This window comes from Pseudochaenichthys georgianus, chromosome 23, assembly GCF_902827115.2.
Source record: "Pseudochaenichthys georgianus chromosome 23, fPseGeo1.2, whole genome shotgun sequence".
Taxonomy (NCBI): domain Eukaryota; kingdom Metazoa; phylum Chordata; class Actinopteri; order Perciformes; family Channichthyidae; genus Pseudochaenichthys; species Pseudochaenichthys georgianus.
In genome coordinates this window covers 20,793,730-20,813,541 of record NC_047525.1, presented here as the reverse complement: position 1 = coordinate 20,813,541, position 19,812 = coordinate 20,793,730, and the positions used below count along the sequence as shown (strand labels likewise).

General features: G+C 41.5%; 1 protein-coding gene across 3 annotated transcripts in view; it reads right to left on the bottom strand.

Annotated features, from left to right (window-relative positions):
- The window catches only part of strip2 (striatin interacting protein 2), a 31,860-nt gene that overhangs the window by 3,164 nt on the left and 8,884 nt on the right, over nucleotides 1-19,812 (bottom strand). For 2 of the 3 annotated variants that reach the window (XM_034112591.2, XM_034112588.2), the window contains exons 4-21: nucleotides 17,549-17,683; nucleotides 17,040-17,160; nucleotides 14,931-14,999; nucleotides 13,913-14,019; nucleotides 13,526-13,653; nucleotides 12,823-13,011; nucleotides 12,410-12,460; nucleotides 9,250-9,482; nucleotides 7,855-7,920; nucleotides 7,715-7,778; nucleotides 6,145-6,216; nucleotides 5,951-6,025; nucleotides 5,541-5,638; nucleotides 4,794-4,920; nucleotides 3,629-3,729; nucleotides 2,414-2,480; nucleotides 1,747-1,851; nucleotides 1,152-1,356 (exon numbers count right to left, since the gene is read on the bottom strand). In XM_034112591.2, the coding sequence (XP_033968482.1) occupies nucleotides 1,152-1,356; nucleotides 1,747-1,851; nucleotides 2,414-2,480; nucleotides 3,629-3,729; nucleotides 4,794-4,920; nucleotides 5,541-5,638; nucleotides 5,951-6,025; nucleotides 6,145-6,216; nucleotides 7,715-7,778; nucleotides 7,855-7,920; nucleotides 9,250-9,482; nucleotides 12,410-12,460; nucleotides 12,823-13,011; nucleotides 13,526-13,653; nucleotides 13,913-14,019; nucleotides 14,931-14,999; nucleotides 17,040-17,160; nucleotides 17,549-17,683 (2,013 nt within the window). The remainder of the gene's footprint in view (nucleotides 1-1,151; nucleotides 1,357-1,746; nucleotides 1,852-2,413; nucleotides 2,481-3,628; nucleotides 3,730-4,793; nucleotides 4,921-5,540; nucleotides 5,639-5,950; nucleotides 6,026-6,144; nucleotides 6,217-7,714; nucleotides 7,779-7,854; nucleotides 7,921-9,249; nucleotides 9,483-12,409; nucleotides 12,461-12,822; nucleotides 13,012-13,525; nucleotides 13,654-13,912; nucleotides 14,020-14,930; nucleotides 15,000-17,039; nucleotides 17,161-17,548; nucleotides 17,684-19,812) is intronic. The other variant, XM_034112589.2, reaches the window with a different exon arrangement.

The following is a 19,812-nucleotide window of genomic DNA, read 5'->3' as shown; positions in this document are numbered from 1 at the left end:
CCCAAGGACACCGTACAATTTGTTAAAAAAAGAAAGAAAACGCTAATAGTCAACAGAACATGATAAAAACACAAACAGGAAATCATGGAGGAGACAGTCAAGTGGACACACATGAAACATAATGGGGAGCACTACAGTGAGTAGGCAGATTTGAACAGGTGGGTTTTTAATTGGGATTTGAAGATGGTGATTGTGTCTGACTGTCGGATGTGCGGGGGGAGGGAGTTCCAGAGTCTGGGAGCAGTGCAGCTAAACGCCCGAGCACCCATGGTGACGAGGCGTGGGGTGGGGACGGTCAGCACACCAGCAGAGGAGGAGCGGAGGGAGCGAGAGGGGGTGTACACTTGAAGGTCAGCCAGATAGGGGGGGGGGGCAGGTTATGTGGGGCTTTGTAAGTGAGCAGTAGGTTTTTGAAGTTGATACGGGATTGAACGGGCAGCCAGTGGAGTTGGATGAGGATGGGGGTGATGTGTTCTCTCCATGTTTTGCCTTCTATCCACCCTCTCTCTACACACTAACGCTGACAGATCACTTGCACTCTCACGAGGGACGGTGACCCTGAAAAAGTCCTCCTTTTCTCTGTTGCTATGGCAACATAATCCAGGCTGTTCGCCAATGGCTGCAGGAGCATTGCATTTCACACACGCATGGTACATACATCCATACAGACAGGTACTTAAACACACGACACCACTACCACCAGTAAGGAAATAGGAATATGTACTGGTATTAAATATGGGGTTTACAGCGCTTCGGGTAAATGTGTTCTTTATACTGCAGTCTGTGTTTTATTATCAGTTATGTGTGACGGTAAAGGAGGGCTGGTGGGAATAATTATCTTCAAGCTTATTTTATTTATCAAAACCTCAAGAGAGGCCAACTGGGTTCAAGAGAAAAAATAAATTAAATCTGCACTTGATTAATTATGGATGATGTAATAAGCTTTGCACCATCAATGAATTAGGGCTGTAACAAAGAAGAGCATTGCGTCTGCTTTTTTAAGAAAAGGTTGATGAAAATATAGGGGGAATATGGTTAATAACACCCTCCCACTAAACTACGTTTCTTGCAATGTGATCCCTCATATATTCAAATTGGTTCTTTATCTAATCTTAAAGTGAAACACTTTGTGACTGGCTGTGGCTCTTTACCGTTGCCGTAGGCCCAGTCGTCGTTGAGCCTGTGGCGGACCTTCTGATAAATGGCCGACATGGTCTTCATGTTGCTCTTCCTCCACTGGCGGCCCAGGTACTTGGTCTGGATCTTCAGCAGCTTGAGGACGTAGAGCTGCATCATGGCCTGCTTCACCTTCAGAGCTCTCTTCAGGATGGGGGCCGACTTGAACACCACCAGCATCTGAGAAGGGAAACAGTGAGGAACATGAGGAACAGTGAGGAACATGAGAAACAGTGAGGAACATGCCTGGGTGGACAATGCCCACCCAGGCATGAAGACCTTTTCTGTGTAACACACCAATATAAAATGTACACGATTGGGTGTTCTGCACTTTTAGGATTCCTATTATTCAATGGATTGTATTTTACCTTATATTTATCTAATTTGATATCTATTGTTTCCCTTACTATACAGAACTTTGTGCTGCATTTATTTTATGCAAAGTACTTCTAACTTACTAATAATTCTAAATATAACAATATGATTCATTAGACTCATTAGGATGGGTTTATTTAGGCAGGAGAGATTCCCACCCTGGGCGGCAGTATGAGGTTTTGCAGAATTCCTCACCATCGTCCTGGAGTGTTTCCACTTGGTCAGCTTGTTTAATATTCTCAGCAGATTGATGCATGAAAACAGGTTCCTCCAGCAGAACTGGTTGCTGTCTCCTGCTTCCTGAAACACACACACACACAATGTATACATCACTTCAGGGGACATTACATTGACTTACATGCGTTTCCTGGAGACTTATCCTAACCTTAACCATAACCAACACATGCCTAACCCTAACCAAGTCTACACCCTAAAATTAATGATTCCCCTCATGGGACCTCCATTTTGTCCCCATAAGGGAGGCGACTCCCCACACGTGACTGTGTAGACAGATTTAGGTCCCCACAAGTATAGTAATGCTAGGACACACACACACACACACACACACACACACACACACACACACACACACACACACACACACACACACCACACACACACACACACACACACACACACACACACACACACACACACACACACACACACACACACACACACACACACACACACACACACACACACACACACACACACACACACACACACACACACACACACACACACACACACACACACACACACACACACACACACACACACACACACACACACACACACACACACACACACACACACACACACACACAGTGAGGACCAATCAGCTGTCCCGCTGACTCACCAGGCTCTCAGCAGTGAGCTCAGGCATCTCATGGACCACACAGTTGGGGAAGTCCAGCACACATATGCTGCAAAGAAAAAAAAGACTCGTCACTTTTCAAATCTACCTACCAAATATACTGTACCTAAATCTGTCACGCCTTCTAAATGGTAAATGGACTCGATTATATAGCGCTTTTCCAGTCTCTAAGCGCTTTGACATAAACAAGTCATCATTCACCCATTCACAAAAAGCCTGTGGCTGCCATGCGAGGTGCACCTGCTCAAGGAATCCAACATAGGCCATGCCATCGGGAGACATGTGGCTTTAACTTCCTTGCCCAAGGATACATCAACATTGACTACAGTGGCTGGGATCTAACCCCCAACCTTATGCTGTTAGACGACCACACGCCCTCACAGCTAGTCGGCCTTGACTCTGGTTCTTTCCCCCCCGAGTACAAGACTCCCGACACCTATGTTGACGTTTATGCTGCATTCAATTGGTGTTGGCATAATCGTAAGAATCTAATCCCTAATGAATTCACATGAATGATTCTCCAAGTTGGAATATGACCTAGGAAAGTCCCTTACAATGTTTGTACACGACTTTGCGATTTGACGTCATATTATGCAGAAACATGGCGGACAAAAGTACATTTGTATTGTGTATGAGTGACCTAGATACGTTATAAAATGGTTACATATTTGTTTATTCACCCTGATTGATACGTCGGAAAAGGAAATATGTGATTGAAGTTGGAGAATTTAGTTGAGCAGCAAAAACGTCTGGGACCAAATCACCTCATTGCAAATGTCACGCAAATACCGGAAGAGATTTACATTATAAAAATACAACACATCTTCTTTGTAGCGTCCATGTTGTTTCCACATTATTCCTTAAAGTAAACCTGTCAGAAGAACAATTTCTCAAATCAGGAAATGGGATCTTTGGATATTTATTTTTCTTTAACACCTTCATTTCCTGTCATTGTGTTGCTGCTGTGATGCCATCTGTGCCACCGTCAGGACACCTGCTGGTTCCACACCAGGTCGGTTCTTAAACAAAACCCTGGTGCAGCACATATTTAAAGGAACAGTAGAAATACTAAAATGGTAGCCGTTTCTTACATAAATGGAAATGGAGGCACAATTACATAATGTCCCTGCATCTGTAAGCAATACGAGACACGCAGTGCTTTCTGTGAGGCGACAGAGTAAGAGAAAAGGATCCTACCTGTTTTTGGCACTGATATAGGACATGATGTTCTGGTTGAAGAACTTAAGAATGAGTGGGATACAGTTGGCAAACACCAGATGCTGGGAGACAATCTCGAACTGCGGGAACAGAGGAGGCGGCAGCGTTGAAGAGTTAGAGTCTGGGAGACAACAACAACTACAAATCTATTTGCATTGTTATATTAGCCCTTAGGAAGAAATAACACCACGGAAATAAAGTTTTGCACTGCTTTTAAATGTTTGGGATTCATAAAGGACTTTTGAGATGAAGGACATCTGATAGATTATTTCATTGATCGGACAAACGCCAGAAGGGGACATCCATATCTCAAGAAAGAATAGAAGACGGTCAAAATAATCCTGTAGCTGATAATCCTGCGTCTTTGATGAGTTTCCTGAGCGGGCAAAAGGTCAGGAATAAGGATTTCTATTCTTATGCAGAGGTTATACAAATCCTTCACCTCGTCACAGACGCTTTACTTAGATTAAAAACTGCTGATATTTCCGTATTTCATCGACTGTGTTTTCTTAAAATGTGCTATATTTTACCTAGTTGTTCTGTACATTGTTATGATGATCACATAAAGGTTACAGTTCTCATCATACAGTGTTTGTGTCGTATCTAGACTCATTGATTTCTTCCCACTGCAGCTGCCTTCTACGTGCAATCTCCTTTTGTGGCAGAAGAGGGCGCTACAACTATAAGTGTGAGAAGGAATATCCCTTCCTCGCAACAGTGAATTGGATAAAAATGATTTTGGATTTAAAAGATGATATAAGCGCCTAAAATGGGGCCAAATAATCCTCTTTGAATGTCTTCATGGAGATGAACTGTGAGGCAGGAGGTCGTGAGATGTTGGGGGGGTGGAGGTCTAAAGGTGGGGGTGGAGAGGATGATTAGAGGAGGAAAGCATTGGAAGACTTGATGGGATAATCAGGTGGAGGGCGGTGGAGGTAGCATGGGGGGAGGGGCAGGGGTATGTGTGTGTGTGCAGGGGGAAGGAGATGGAGAATAATGTAAAAGGAGAGAACGGTGGTAATGTAAGATGCCTGTAGGAGGGTGTGTGTGTGTGTGTGTGTGTGTGTGTGTGTGTGTGTGTGTGTGTGTGTGTGTGTGTGTGTGTGTGTGTGTGTGTGTGTGTGTGTGTGTGTGTGTGTGAGACCTGGTAAATATGGTTGAGTTTGAAGTGTTTGAGGAGCAGCAGCAGCAGAGCAGAGATGGCCTTGACGATGATTTCCTTGTGGCGGTTCACATCAATTCCCAGCTTCATGCTCTGAAGGACTGTGATACTGGAGGAGGAGGAGACACGCACACACACATTGTAAGGCTTCTCAGTCTCCAATAAAAACACATCTTTGTTCAGTGAAAGAAATATATAATGACACGGTAGGCTCTCCTTTGAAAGCTTACAGAAGTAAAACATACATACGTCAGGTGTGTCGCTGTTAGACAGGGTTGTGATTATTCTTCATTTGGACGATTTCTGTTCTGGTATTTATTTTACAATTAGCCCATATTGCAGACCCAAAACAAACCCTAAATAAATGTATTTCAATAGTATTTCTTTAGCCCAAAAATGGCAACAAAAAGTTAACTCCTGCAGATAAATAAAAAAAATGGATAAGGTCCAACGAGGCAGTTAAGATAAGATAAGATGTACTTTATTAATCCCAATTTGGGAAACATTTTGGTGGTGGTTTGTGACAAATTAGAAGAAATTCTCTCCATGTGTCCCTGAGTTGTTACGATGTTGAGAATCAGATGGCGCAAGGGCATAAATAGTGTTCTGCTCGACAACAGCAGCTGTAAATATTGCTCAAATGCAACAACAAACCTGGTCTTTTATGTCTTGTCCAAATGTGGCTCGAGATGTGTGAAAAAGATTTAGACGTGTTTGTTCAGTACTCACGGCATCTCCTCAGGCAGAACATCAGCCAAGATGTTTATGGAGTCCGTTTTGGCTTTGGAGGTTGGAGCTGCAGCCAGCAGCAGCTTCAGGAGGGCAATCTGACACGGGTAACAATAAAACATTCAACACCTTGACTGATATCTATATTTCGTTTTTTAACAGATACAATTGTGCTTTCTCTGGCTACAGTACGTGTGCATTTCTGAAAATATATCCAAAACTGTCATTTGATTATTTTCTCTTTTAGGGAGATAATGTACCACTTGAACATTGATCTGTTTGTTTAGAGTATATATAAAGGCTTTCTTTCAACCAAAACAACACATTTGGTAGCAAGACTGTGTGAAAAAGTGTAAAAAGGAGATGTTAAGAGAGTGACGGTAGAATTACAACCATTGAGAGCCACTCACCACATACTGGGAGAGGTTAGGCAGCATGCCCAGATACAGCATCTCTGTTGGGGTCTCCTCCACCTCCTCATCCCCCTGCACAACACACACACACAGACTGATGCTTACAAACTGTATAGAAGAATAGAATAGATTAAATTAATTCCAGGGTCTTGATTGGAAATATCATAGCACAAAGAAGTGACATTACTGACCAGAGTCATCGGACACTGCTGCAGCTCGTCCTCCTTTTGGATCTGGACCTCTGCGATGGATACATATTTGTGCTGGAGGAGAAAACCATAGTTATAAAACATATATGAATGTATATATAAATGTTTCAGAAGAGGTGTTGACTATTGTTCATAATTATTGAAAAGAAGCAATTCTCCTAAGAGTACAACAATGTAAAAGTTACAAATATATATATATATATTTTAAGGAGTTGAACGCAGTTTAAACCAATGCAGTCCTGATCCAAATATCTGTTGGTTTTAACCTGTTAAGCCCGAAGGTCCCCGCCGACGGGGACCCTGATTTTTTTTATACACACTCACAAATATTTTTTATATTTTTTTAAGAATCTTTTTTTTTTATTTACATTTTTTTAATTTTTTTTTTTTTAATGGAATGAATACCTATAGTGATTATTCAATGTAATACAATGATTTTTATAGTCTGGTATCTGAAAAAGGTCAAATGGCACTGATGGGCCCAAATGGGCCCAAATGTGCCCAAAGCTTATTCCGCCTGGACTTTATGTTCATAAACCTCTCTAAAAAAGGTCAAATGTCACTTGTTTTGCCTCAATCTTGATACAGGGTACTTATTATATGTTATAATTTGGATTCCTAAAGCTTTTAGGCTACTAACCCATCATTCAAGGTTGGTCTTCACTATAAGTAATGGGTTTTCTTTAGGCGGAGACAGGAATTTACATTTTTTTGCTATGTTCCATCTGAATTTACTCTGACACAGAAACATCTATATTGATTCTGACACTTCTACATCCAACTCACAGATGTAACCTTGCTTTGATAACAAAAATTATTCATATAAACCTTTTAGAAGTGAAGTTACAGTCATTTGTTCTGGGAATGTCATTTTCGAGCCTGAAACCTGAAAAACAGGCTCGGGGTTTAACAGGTTTGTTAACCCCTTGACTATGCCGCATCGTGTACCTTCACATCGACTTTTATGGAAAATAAAACCCCAACAAATGTGAATCTGAATTATGTTCATTTAGTGCTGGGGATGTTTCTTTAAGACTTTACTAGGTATATGAATATCTACATTAATTTAATCCATTTGTATATGTTTGGGTGCAGGATGATTTCCCCCATCGGGCACATATGGAAAAAAGTATTTTCATCTGGTGGAAAATAATAAATATGACAATGTTGCTATAGATTAAAAGTCTGATATTATTTCCTGCTGTAATGGAAGCTCGATCACTGATGTTGGGCTGGAGTGAGGGACATTTTGTCCTCAAGAGTCTGAGTGTATTTATTTTGGAAACACTCTTTATGATACACTCTTAAACTTGCCAGGGAGACACAAGTGTTAATTAGCACTTCTAACTGGCACCCAGAGGCATTCCTCTTTGTAAATACACATCCAGTTTGCTTAAACACTAAGTACTGATTTTGAAGTGTGATCTCAATGATGGGGGATTCAGCAGAAATAGAGTATTGATTATAAACACAGTAGAGGAGGAAAAGAAGAAGGACATTTGGTAATGGGACTCAGTGTATTAGCAATGTCTTAGAGGCGGATAATTCTCACCTGTTTAAGGGTCTTCACGCTCTCATGGATGGGTCTGGGAAGGCCCACCAGGGTGTCTGTGTCGCTGCAAAACAACACACAGTCACACCGGAACCTGAAGAAGGCACCGTATGTCATATCGTCTCAAATTAAATACCTACTTCCCCAGAGTGAAACCGATAAACTTGTTACGGCTGGTCTCCAGGAAGTGCTCGATGTCTTTCTCCCTGTTCACACACACAGACAGATTTTGAGAAACTAAACAGCCATTTTTCAAGTGAGCAGTCAGAAGCACCCACTCAAACATTACGCTTTCTAAAATCTCATCCGGTCACACTCTGAGAGCCTCTTTCGGATCAGACCTTCATCAGCCCTGTATGTTGCAGCACTCACTCCTGCTGAGCGAAAGACAGATATAGGTTTTGTGATAATGAACGGCTGATAAATGGACTGCTATAAATGATTGGTGTCCTCTCTCTGATGCATTATTTATGTCGCAGAGCAGAGGCGGCACCCTGCGAGGACACCACACGACCCTGTGAGGAACACACAGATGGAGAGCGTATTGCGAGGAGAGTAAACAGAGATTTAACGTTCAAATGGTGGCACAGAACCAAGATGGGAGACTGAGAACAGCTGCCAGCCGAATGGTGTAAAGTCCTGGCTGTGGGTGGGAGGTTTTCGCCACTCTATACTGGTCAGAATGGCAGAAGGCCAACCAATATGTATATGTTTTATTCAGTGGCATAAGAGCTATGTGTTTTTTAACTAATAAACAAATCTGGCGAGGATCATTTTTGGCAGCTACAGTAATGGATCTGTTTTATTTATCTTACTTAAGCAGTTAGTAATGCCTGTTAACACGTCCCATCTGGCTTGGCATGTAATAAGTCATGTAAACTGAAGTAAGGCTGTAAGGGGGTATTTATAAGCACTATTTAAACTTCAGGAAGAGGCATATAACCACAGCTTTCATTGATAATTTATTGTTTTTGTAGGCGTTTACTTTTTTATTTCCCTCTCATTTGTTTTTCCATCTTCTGCTTTCCCTGCTGGGGCAGACTGATGTCTGAGCAATAACAAAAACACATTATGTTTCCCCATATGAACAGTGTTCTCCCAATGGATCCTGGGGTTGTTCAGGATGGGCTAAGGGGAAAGGGAATTAGGGAATTAACTTCCTTCCCACGGCCCAGGGGGCCAAGTGTTTCCGCTGCCTTATGCTAAAAAAAAACAAATTTGGGAAAATAAGGCAAATACAGAGAACTGACATTTTTTGGACCAAGGGATTTCATTCTCCATCCCAGGCAGAACAACGCTTATTGGCTGTTTTCTCAGGCCTATATGTATGTCATCCTCTCTATCTCCCCTTTTTAACACTGTCACTCTCAAATAAAGGCTAATCTAGCCATTAAAAAAGAAGGGTAAAACACGCCCTAATGTGATTTCTCTACATACACACTAACAAGAACCCTTCAAAGTAGACTATTGACCCTTGCTAACACACACATCTCACAACATAAGCTCAAAAAAAGGAATGAAGACTGTGCATTAACCTGACTTTAGGGGCCCAGGGGAGGCCTTTGGGTAAGTTGACCTTCTCTGTGGGGGGTCTGAGGGGAGGTGGTGGAGGCGGGGGCTGGATGATGACATCACGGTCCAAGGGGTCCACCTCTCCCTCGATGCCGCTGTCCGTGTCCTCGGGGTCCTCCTCCTCGTCCCGGGCGTCATCGTTCTTAAAGGGGTCCCGCTCGTTGTACGTGTCCAGGCTGTCCTGCTTCACCAGGGGCTGAGAGAGAGAAGAGAGGCCGTCACATGTCAAGAGCCACATGACCTTTCAACACACGGCGGAGTATTAAGCTCATCCTTCATATGGAATCTAGTGAATTCTAGCTGTAAAATAGCAAAAACTTAGAAATTACCCAAATCCACCACATGAACTGAATCAACAAGCAGGATCATGCTGTGCAGCCAAACATTGTTCGAACCCCCTTTAGTTCCAAAATACTAAATATGTTACAAATAATAAGGAAATATGTACAAAATGATGTATAACACAGTTTTTAGATAACGTATTTAACTCATCATATAGCTTCATTTAAGAGTTAGGACAATCACATAACTGTGTGATACTGTCAAATACTGTCGAATAAAATCCTTTTAACAAGTTAAAAAAATAGGGCTTATTTTTACTATCCTGAATCGAAAGTACCGTACAGGAAACAATTTTTTATTTGACCTAATCAAAAAAAGGACAGACGACTGATTTAATATTGAGTTATAGCCATTGTTTATATGTAATTGACATAACAACTACTATTCGTCCATTAAATATCATGCTACTAGCAGGCGACGATTAGCTTAGCAACAACAGCTAGGCTGGCTCTGCCCAAAGGTACCCAAAGCAAACGCAAGCAAAATGTCACATTAAACTTACCGCACATCTGCATTTCAAAACATACAGACAAAAATGCAAGCATGGCCCAATTAGGCTTAGATTTGTATTCAACTCTTTACTAGAAACAAACCCATGTCAGTGCGAAACATACATTCCCACACACAGTACCGCAGTTTTCACAATTTCTCCAATGAATGACTGTGGTCAAATTGCAAGCATCAGGCATGAATCAGCATTTCTGGACATTAGTCGAGCTTGTGCAGTCGATGCATGGTGCGCTGGTGGCAGTGCCAACGCTGGACTAAGTGAGGAGTATAGTGAGAATATGGTGGGGAGGGGGAGGGAGGGTGGGAGGGAGGGAGGAGGTGTTGTGAGCCATTCTCTATGGAGCAGCCATTCTGTGCTATGTGGGAGGTAAAGCTACGTTTTCCATCAGGGTTAGGGGACAACCGCTTTCAATGTCATCCACGTGAGAGAGGTCAACTGAAAGAGAGAGTATGTCCATGATGATCTCAATCCTATGGTGGCAGAAGGGGGAACGTGTTACAACAACCCAAAATACACCCATTAAGAAAAACGCGCTGCACTTACAAAAACGATGCTAAATAAAATATCACAAATGTGCCAAAACATTTAACTTTGAATAAACGTTGTGCTTGTTCGTCAAGTTGGTGACGATGTTATTTCATTTGTGTTTTTTTATTTGCATTGTTTTTTAAACTGCAACGCATTTATAATGGAAATGTTTTAGGCCGTTGCTACGCGTTTGCACCTGTCGGCCACCGTACAATTCACCTCCTCAATGAATGCATATCAAGGACATTGACCCCTAGGCCAGAATCTTCAGTGCAAGGTGATTTTTGCGGCCAAACCTGGTAGCAATGTGATGAGAAATACAAGGGAGATGCTGGTACAGTCGATGTCTGAAGTGACTTTTACGGGACAGTGGATAGTGACCGCTCCAGCGCCAATGACAACAGCCAGCAAGTCAGCCCTGTCTCTAAATCCCACCCCCGTACTGAGCAGGCCACAGTGGAGGAAAAGAAGGGAGACAGAAGAGAGGAGAGTAAAAGAGGGGGCAGGGTGAGATAGGACAAGTAAGGAGAAGGATGTAAATGGTGGAATAAGCATGGGAAGGGAAAAGGACAGTAGGAAGACAGGAAGGACATTTAAAAATGTTTTTAGCCCATTAAATGGCCGTTATCAGAATCACTACTAATGCTTCATCCTGTGTAAACTGTAACTAGACGTACTTGGTAAGTTTAAGGAAAATATCTTGGTTTGGGTTCAATTAAGTATGTTTAACTTTAATAGCGTACATATGTTGAGTGGGTTACGTATTTCAGACTACCTATGTTTGTTCATAACGTTGAATTATTTTAATTGATACACTGAAGATGATTTCACTTTCAAAACTTTAATTAAAATAGGTAATTTTGCTGTCTTTGTTTTTTCCCACAAGACACGAACGCCTCTCTCCTGGGTTAAAGTCCTGTAAGGTATGATTACCTATGAATGTACGTGATGTCTAAGTCATTTGTATTGACTGATAACATTTGAAGCGGGTAGGAAGGAAGGAAAAGGAGGATAAAAGGGATGAAATAAGGCATATATGAAGTAGTTAATAATGAAGGCCTAAGAAGGATGGAATGAAAAGGAAGGAAGGAAAATTAGGAGCCACGTGGAGGATATAGGCATGTATGGAGGAGAAATTAAAACGTAAGCATTCAAGTAGGAAAAGCTGAATAAAATGGATAAAAATAATTTAAATAATTATTAAAGTTAAAGCAAATGGGAAGCTAACATGCAGATGGTGACAATTAAATTAAAGGAACAGTTTGACATTTTGTCCACAATGTGGCTTTTCACTTTCAGTTGAGTAACCACATTTCAGTTAGTAAAGAGGATTGATACCGATTTCGCTTCTCTTAACAGTGGCGTTGCCAGGCAACAAGCAAAGATTTCAGGAAGTCACTGCCCCGTACAAGAACTTTTCCCAGCGCGCAACTTCCAGTAAAAACCACCAAAATACAGTGTGTAATTCCCAAATGTCAAACTATCCCTTTAAGTATTGGAAAGAGGCAAAGGAGTAGGATTTCACCAAAAGCACTTGAAGAAAAACAGTTGTTGGTGCATCCCAATTGGATGAGGTTAAATGACAGGAGGAGAAGAGAAGAAAGGAAAAGGAAAAGGAGAGGAGGGCAGAAAGCCGAGAGAGAGTAAAGAAGGTCGCAGGGATTTGGGAGAGGAGGAGTGCAAGTCCAGCTCAATGCAGAGAGAAAATGCAGAAGGAAAAGAGGGAATTTGTGGGTAGAGACCTGCTTCTTGGCAAAGGGACTGTCTCCTTCCAAGCTATCAACAAAGGCACTCTGTGGGGACACAAGGAAGAGGGGCAATGAGAAACCAGAGTGGAATTAAAGAGGAGAGCCTGTCCAGTCAAAGCCCAACACCGAGAACATCTCCGACTTACAGCAGAAACCGGCGATGACTCAGCAAAGTGTTAGAGTGAGGATTACAGAAGGAAGCCTATGGGATCACTTTGCTAGAGACAGATGAAGCTGTATTTCATGTTAGTGAATATATATTGTAGTCCTAAAAACTAGCTCTGTGTGTGTGTGTGTGTGTGTGTGTGTGTGTGTGTGTGTGTGTGTGTGTGTGTGTGTGTGTGTGTGTGTGTGTGTGTGTGTGTGTGTGTGTGTGTGTGTGTGTGTGTGTGTGTGTGTGTGTGTACCCTGCGGCTGCGACGGCCTCTCTTCTGCTGCTGCTGTTGTTCTATGAGCTCCATGGCAGAGGCGGGGGGGGAGGCAGCTCTCATGGCCCTCACCACCTTGATGCTGTCCTCAGGCAGCGGGGCCAGGTTCAGACGCTCCCGGCCCCTCACCTTCATCCCCTGGAGCTCCTCGAAACCCCCCAAGGTGAACTGGAAGATAAGGATGGAGAGAGGAACACGGTCATTCACAAGAGTAGGTGCAGAGAATCACAGAGTCAGGAGGAACTGATGCAGGTGGATGTATCTCCACTAGAATACACTTCATTCTGGAGATGATGCTCAGAATGTTACATGGAGAGGTGTTAGTAATGCAATGGAAAGGATGTACAAAATATAGGTACTAGTTCTGTACTGAAAGTGATTCTTTTTGACATGCAGAGCTTGCATAGATAAGAGTTATGCATCCAATCGGATGGGACTCTTTATTGCACAGATTTTGACTTTTTTATTTAAAGATCCTTCCCAACCATCACTGGCAGCTGACTCCAATACCACCAATAGTATTATAATAATAATCCTCATTTTAGTGTAGCTTAATACTGATCTGCAACCTTACAGATTATCAGGTTTAAACATAATGAATAAACATGCAAAAAATAAAATATATATAATAATAGAATATGTGCATTATGTTTCAATGTTTGAAAGTTCATAATGTACCAACCAGTATTGTCTTCCAGAGCAGCAGTAGTACTTTCTTCATGGGGAAGTGTGGGGCGTTCATGCTGCAGAACTTGGTCACCATGGTGAAGAGGAGCAGGGCAAAGGGCTCTCCGTTGTACAAAGGTGAACCTGAGGGGTCAAAGTTGGATTTTAGATTGGATATTGGAAAGCATCTGTTAGGGGGCGGCGTTCTATTCTGTGCCGAAGATGCTCAAAGATGGACACGAAGCAGTTATTTCTTTCGATAAATAAACGTAGGAAGCCCTGAAGGAAAGAGTAATCTGTAATATACAGAAATGTATGCTAAATCAGATCAAAGGAATGTACATTTATGAAAGTAAAGATCTACTACTTCTTATATAGCTACATAACATCCACACACGCATACCTAGCTCATTCTTGAAGGCTTCTCTTGCTGCCCTCCACTCTGGTCTGTCATCCTCCGTTTGAACTCTAACCGTCTCCACCATAAGGTACATGATGCTCAGTAAGACTCTGCAAGGGAAAAAAACCAATTTCTTAGCTTGCGTGTATGTGTGCGTGTGTGTTAGACATTTCCCTGGTACGCAACACAATAAATAATGGTCCTGAAAGGTCTACAAGTACAAGAGGCATTAATATGGTGGAGGACGTAATGAGTAACAACAAAGAAAGACTAAATGCAATTTTCTTGTTCAAAGAGGTACAAGAGGAAATTATTTGTATTCTCTGCCAGGATAATACATCATCCATTCACATTTACCTGATGTAAGTCAGGCGGGGTTTTTGTGCATTAGGACGCTTTGTCCCCTCAACAAAGCCTCAAAATCACTGTAATGGCTTTCAGTTCCGTAGCAGCAATTAAGTGCAAATCCACTCCTGTAGCCTGTTATTATTTGTTAGCGTATGACTTGGTATGCAGCTATGTGTGTGTGCAGAGGGGCTGCTCAGCCTACTTTGTTCAAAAATCAATGCCATTATGAAGAAACAGAAAATAAATGTCAGAGAATTAAGTACATTTTTTTTGTACAGCTAACGGCCACTAGGGAACCTCCTAAATCTATGGATTTTACAGGTACAATTAACCACCTTTAACACTATGGGCTCTATGACCGGTCCGCGCCCGCCACCTTTAAGCGGCGGGCTCCAGCAGGAAAAGCTGGAGGCCGGAAAAGAGTGAGACAGGTAGCGCGCCAAAGTAAAAGTGGAACGGAGAGACAGAACGAGAGCAAGACAGATGGACAATTTAGCTGCTGCGGCTTATATGCAGGTGCGCTTTATAGTCCGAAAAGTACGGTATATAATAGAAAGAGCAAGGCATAACGTTGAAGAATTGGAAGATATTCTTGTACTTATTGACATTTCTTTTGTGTGAAGTGAGAGGAATGTGTAGTAGGCTGTGAGTCATGAACTTATATATTTCTTACCTGAGCTCCGTGCTGTCTGCAAGAGAGATGGCAGGCTTCCTCACTGCACTGCTGCACGCCTGGTTATTGCTGCACACACAAGTAAATACTGCATCATTGTAGTGGTCCATTTGAAAAATAGGTGTATAAGCAGCACCATGTGAGTGTTTGCTAGTTTGCTTACACTGCTTTGCCGTGCAGCATGCCAGACTGTGCATGATGCCTCAGAGCAGCTTATGTAACAACAAAGAAGCGCAGGATCCCAAACTGAGGCTGACACCAGCAGCAACAAAACTGACTTGAAGGAGCCGCTACTGCAATGCGTCCTCGACGGAATATTTGAAGTGTGGATCACAGGCGGTGCGTTTGCTCTATTCCTATACAGTATCTATTTTCCTCTCTCTCAAAGCCTTTCTGTGTCTGTCTTCCTATCCTCATAAACCTTAAAGAGGAAGAAAGGGATGGGCTGAGGGACTAGGTCTTCTAACACAGGAGGATACTGAGAGAATCTTTTTCAGGGCTTGAACCTGTGATCTGTTGGTATCATGACAGCCCCCCTTGAAAGATTGTGGAAAAGAATGTTTTTCTTTTACCTGAGAACCATAATGGCAATTTGGAAGCCCACTCCTTCCTTTTTTTGCTGCAGGCCATTGCCTAGTGTACATATATTTAAAATAAATATATTAACTTTTTTGCACCTCTGAAGGAAATCATCTGCCCTGCTTATTTTCCAGGAGCCAAAATCCTTTTGGAAGCGAGCAAGCCTGTAATCTTATCAAGCAAATCCAAGCTCAAAAGGACATTCTAGCATGTGGCTTTGATAGCATTTTTTAAATCTTAAAAACATATTCAACAACTATGTGTGCTGTTGATGTATATTTTTTATATATATATATATATATATATATATATATATATATGCAGGGTTGGGAGGGTTACTTTGTAAATGTAATCAGTTACTGATTACTGATTACATGGCTCTGAAAGTAATCCGAATACAGTTACAGATACGTGTCTTTAAAAAGACGTAATCAGATTACTTTTAGATTACTTTTGGATTACTTTCTTTTTCCATCACAGATGGGTATGTTTTGATGAACAGGAGACACAAAAAGCAAAAGGAAACTGAACGTGTTTTACTGTTTTAATGGCTTATCAAGAGCACAACTGAAACATAACATCTGAAACGATGTAACAACATAATAAACTTTTTAGGGATGCAGCTTGGGATGTGAGGAGAGTGAGGGACACGGCTTAGAACGGGCGTGTCGCCTTCTGTCCTGCCAGTGTTGGCAGGACATTAATTAAAATGTCGAACTCTGACTTCATTTTAAGGACATTTCGGCCAGGGGTGTAGAGCTATATTTGTTTAAGCACCGGATTGGCAAAACAGGAGAGTGTGTGCACCAGTCTGCCTTGATCTATGAATTCATGTATGTGACACTCACAGTATCTGCTGCTCGCAGCTGGTTTATAGAAGGAACACCTCCTTCACTTCATGAAATCTCTGCAGCACCAGGAGGCAGCGGGAGGGTTAACTCAGCCTCTGAGAAGACGAGCTCGCACCGCCTTTCGCACCGCCTTTTGCACCGCCTTTCACGCACCGCCTTTCACGCAGCGCCTTCACTGTGTTTACCTTCAGAAATAATCATTAGTAAGGCTAAAGAGCGACCGCAGGCTGATGTGTTTTAACCACACACACCTCTATATACACACACGCGATTTAAGCGCAGACTTTTGTTCCTCCATGTTTCGTTGTTATTGTTTCAGAGCGAGCGGACCCGCGATTTTTTTTCAAACGCTTTTTTGGCCCATCTGCGGCGGTAATAGGTTTTGTGCGCTGTGATGATTCGGCTGTACCTTTAGTAATGAATATTAAATGTTGTGAGGAAATCTTTCCACCAATAATTCCAATAAGTAATCCAAAATGTATTCACTTCAGGTTTGCGAAAGTAACTGTAATCAGATTACTCGTTTTTCAAATGTAACGCAAGCTGAATACAGTTACTTGATTTTTTTATTCTGATTACGTAATGCCGTTACATGTATTCCGTTACAACCCAACCCTGTATATATGCTATATATTCAACAACTCGTACATCCCGAGCATATTTGGCGTGTCTTACTCACTCTATCTCCATGCTAAGCAGCTCCAGCAGTGCTGTGAAGATTCCCATGTCGTAGAGCAGAAAAACATTGTGTCTGGACCAGTGGAGCACATCCACCTCGGTGTCACACTCATCAAACACTCCTGGGGTAAACAGTAAACAAGAGATGTTAGTTTATGTTTTCAATGTGCTTTTACTTTAATTGGAGAGGTTTGCAGGTCATTTATAAATCAAATGCATAACCCACGAGGCTAGGTCAAAGCTATAGATGTGTATGCACACATTTGTAAGCACGGCTGTACACACATTGATGACTTTTTTTAATCAAACTTCTGTTAATCAGCAGCAGTGGTTAATGGCCATACAATAACTGCTACAGCATGGTGACATTTTGACTTTGTCACAGTAGAAAGCACATTTGGTAAAAATAAACGGTGGCTGAGTTTATTCTGGTATTGTGAATGCTGGCACATTGTCAAACTACTTTGTCTGATGTGGGAAAGGAATAATGCCTGTGTTTGGCCCACGCACCCTGAGCCAAGTAGAGGATTGCCCTGGCCACTTTCAGCCTCTTATCTCTGTCCGTGACCTCCAGCGCATCCAGCAACCTCATTACATAAGTCTTCTGCTCCTCCACCTTCAGCTCGATCCACCTCCTGCCTCGAGCTGCAGGAAGGACACATCAACACAAGGTTATTTACAGAAGCACCCTTTTCATATTATTTTCTTCTGCCTTATAGGAGAAAAACAGTGTCGTCTCTAGGCCACTATAATGTGTGTTGCATTTTTCCTTTATTAAAAGGTGACAGCAGACAGACAGGAAAAATGAGGAAAAAGAGAGAAATATTTGATTTCCGGGCTGAGTAGCTAAATTGAAAAAAAGTTTAGATAAATTTAGCCTTAATGCTACGCCACTCAAACCGAATCACAAATGGAGTCATTAAGAGTTATACAGTCAGAAATATGTCTCAACAATGTCTATAACAACAGCAACATTGACCTAAAATTCACCAAAATTAATAAACTATTACTTATTATTATACTCATTAGCTTAGCTTAGTTAGCATACTTGTGACTCTACTATATCATACGCTTACTGTAGTTAACATTACATTAGCTTACTTTACTTATCATACCACTGGCTCAACGTAGTCATGTTACCTTTCTGTATTAGTTTACTTTTTGTTTGCTTAGCGTTACTGTAGTTATCATATTTGTTAGCTTACTAGAAAAAGTTTGTAGCTTAGTGTGGTTACAATACCATTAGCTTAGACTTGTTAGCTAACTGTATTTTAATACTACTTACTGCAGTTATTATTATACCATTGACTTACTATAGTTACATACTTGTTAACTTACTGTATAATCAGTATAACGTTACTGTAAGTTAACAAACTCCATAGACTGTGAACAACAGTCAATGATATAATTGTTAACATACTGTATTGTAATACAATTAGCTTACTGTATCACTCATTACATTTCTGTCAGTCACATTTAAATTATCTTCTGGATTTAATACATAGTTGTATTGTGGTGTATATTGTATTGTTATTGATATCAAACTTTTTATGACACAGACAACTCTGCAGGCTAATTACAAATCTGTATGTTCTGCAAATTTAAGGATTCACAATTCGGCAATTTGGAGGATTGTCTCTTAATTTAGAAGTGTTAGTATGCTGCAGTTTTTCTCATTGGATTCCCTGTAGTGATTTCCCCATACTCTCAGCATGTCATACCTCTCATCTATCCTGCTTTCCTTCCCCATGTCTCACATGTACATTTTTCCAACTCAGACTGCTCAGGACACAGGTTAAAATAATATCAGTCAAACTGTGGAATCTTGATCTATTCTAGATATTCACAGTAATCATTTTGTAAAGAGTGTGTCTGAATAAAGAGACTAACTGCGTTGACGTGTCATTCGTTTGTAACAATGTTATCAGGCCCACTACATCATCTCTGGAAATAGCTGACAGCTAGTGAGCGCTGAAGCATAGAGAGCAGTAATCGACTGAGTCTGTTTTTTTAATAAGGAGAAAATATTTACACAAAAAGTCTGCAGCTTAACCAAAACTACAGCAGCTGGAGAACTGCAAACCTTCTCTTGCAAGGATTCAAGATGGAAGCCTGTTTGTTTTGACATGGTATGTCTTCTAATTAGAGATGTCCCGATCCGATCACGTGATCGGGGATCGGAGCCGATCACGTGATTTTCAAAAGATCGGAAGCAAAAAATCGGGGAACGGGATTTTTTTTTTTTTATAAAATATTTTTATTATTTTATTTCATGTTACAAAACAAAAATGACCATGTTGACGTCTTAAAGTCATCCTGAGGCCTTAGTTTTGGTTAAAAATTAAACAACATCATGTTTGTGTTGCTTCTTTTGGTCTTGTTTTCATAGACCTGGTTGCTTATTTCTCTCAAAGAGTGGGCGCAGTGTCTAATAGCAGCAGTAAGCTAACGAGAGGCTACGTCCAGCTGGTGACTCGGGAGTCGGGACAGAGAAAATGTCAGGAGTTTGGAAGTACTATTAAATTGAAAGCGAAGGCAGTGTAACAGCCAGATGCAATGTTTGCAAGGCGGAGGTTCCGCGTGGTGGAAAGAACAGAGCTACGTTCAACACGACCAATCTAATACGCCACCTGAGAAACAAACACCAACAACACGACGAGTACACAGCGACCACTCAGGTAACGGCACTGAAACAACCGACACTTTCAGAGACCTTTAAAAGGAAAGAGAAACTGCCCCAGAACAGTGAAAAGGCCAACACAATAACAGCCAAG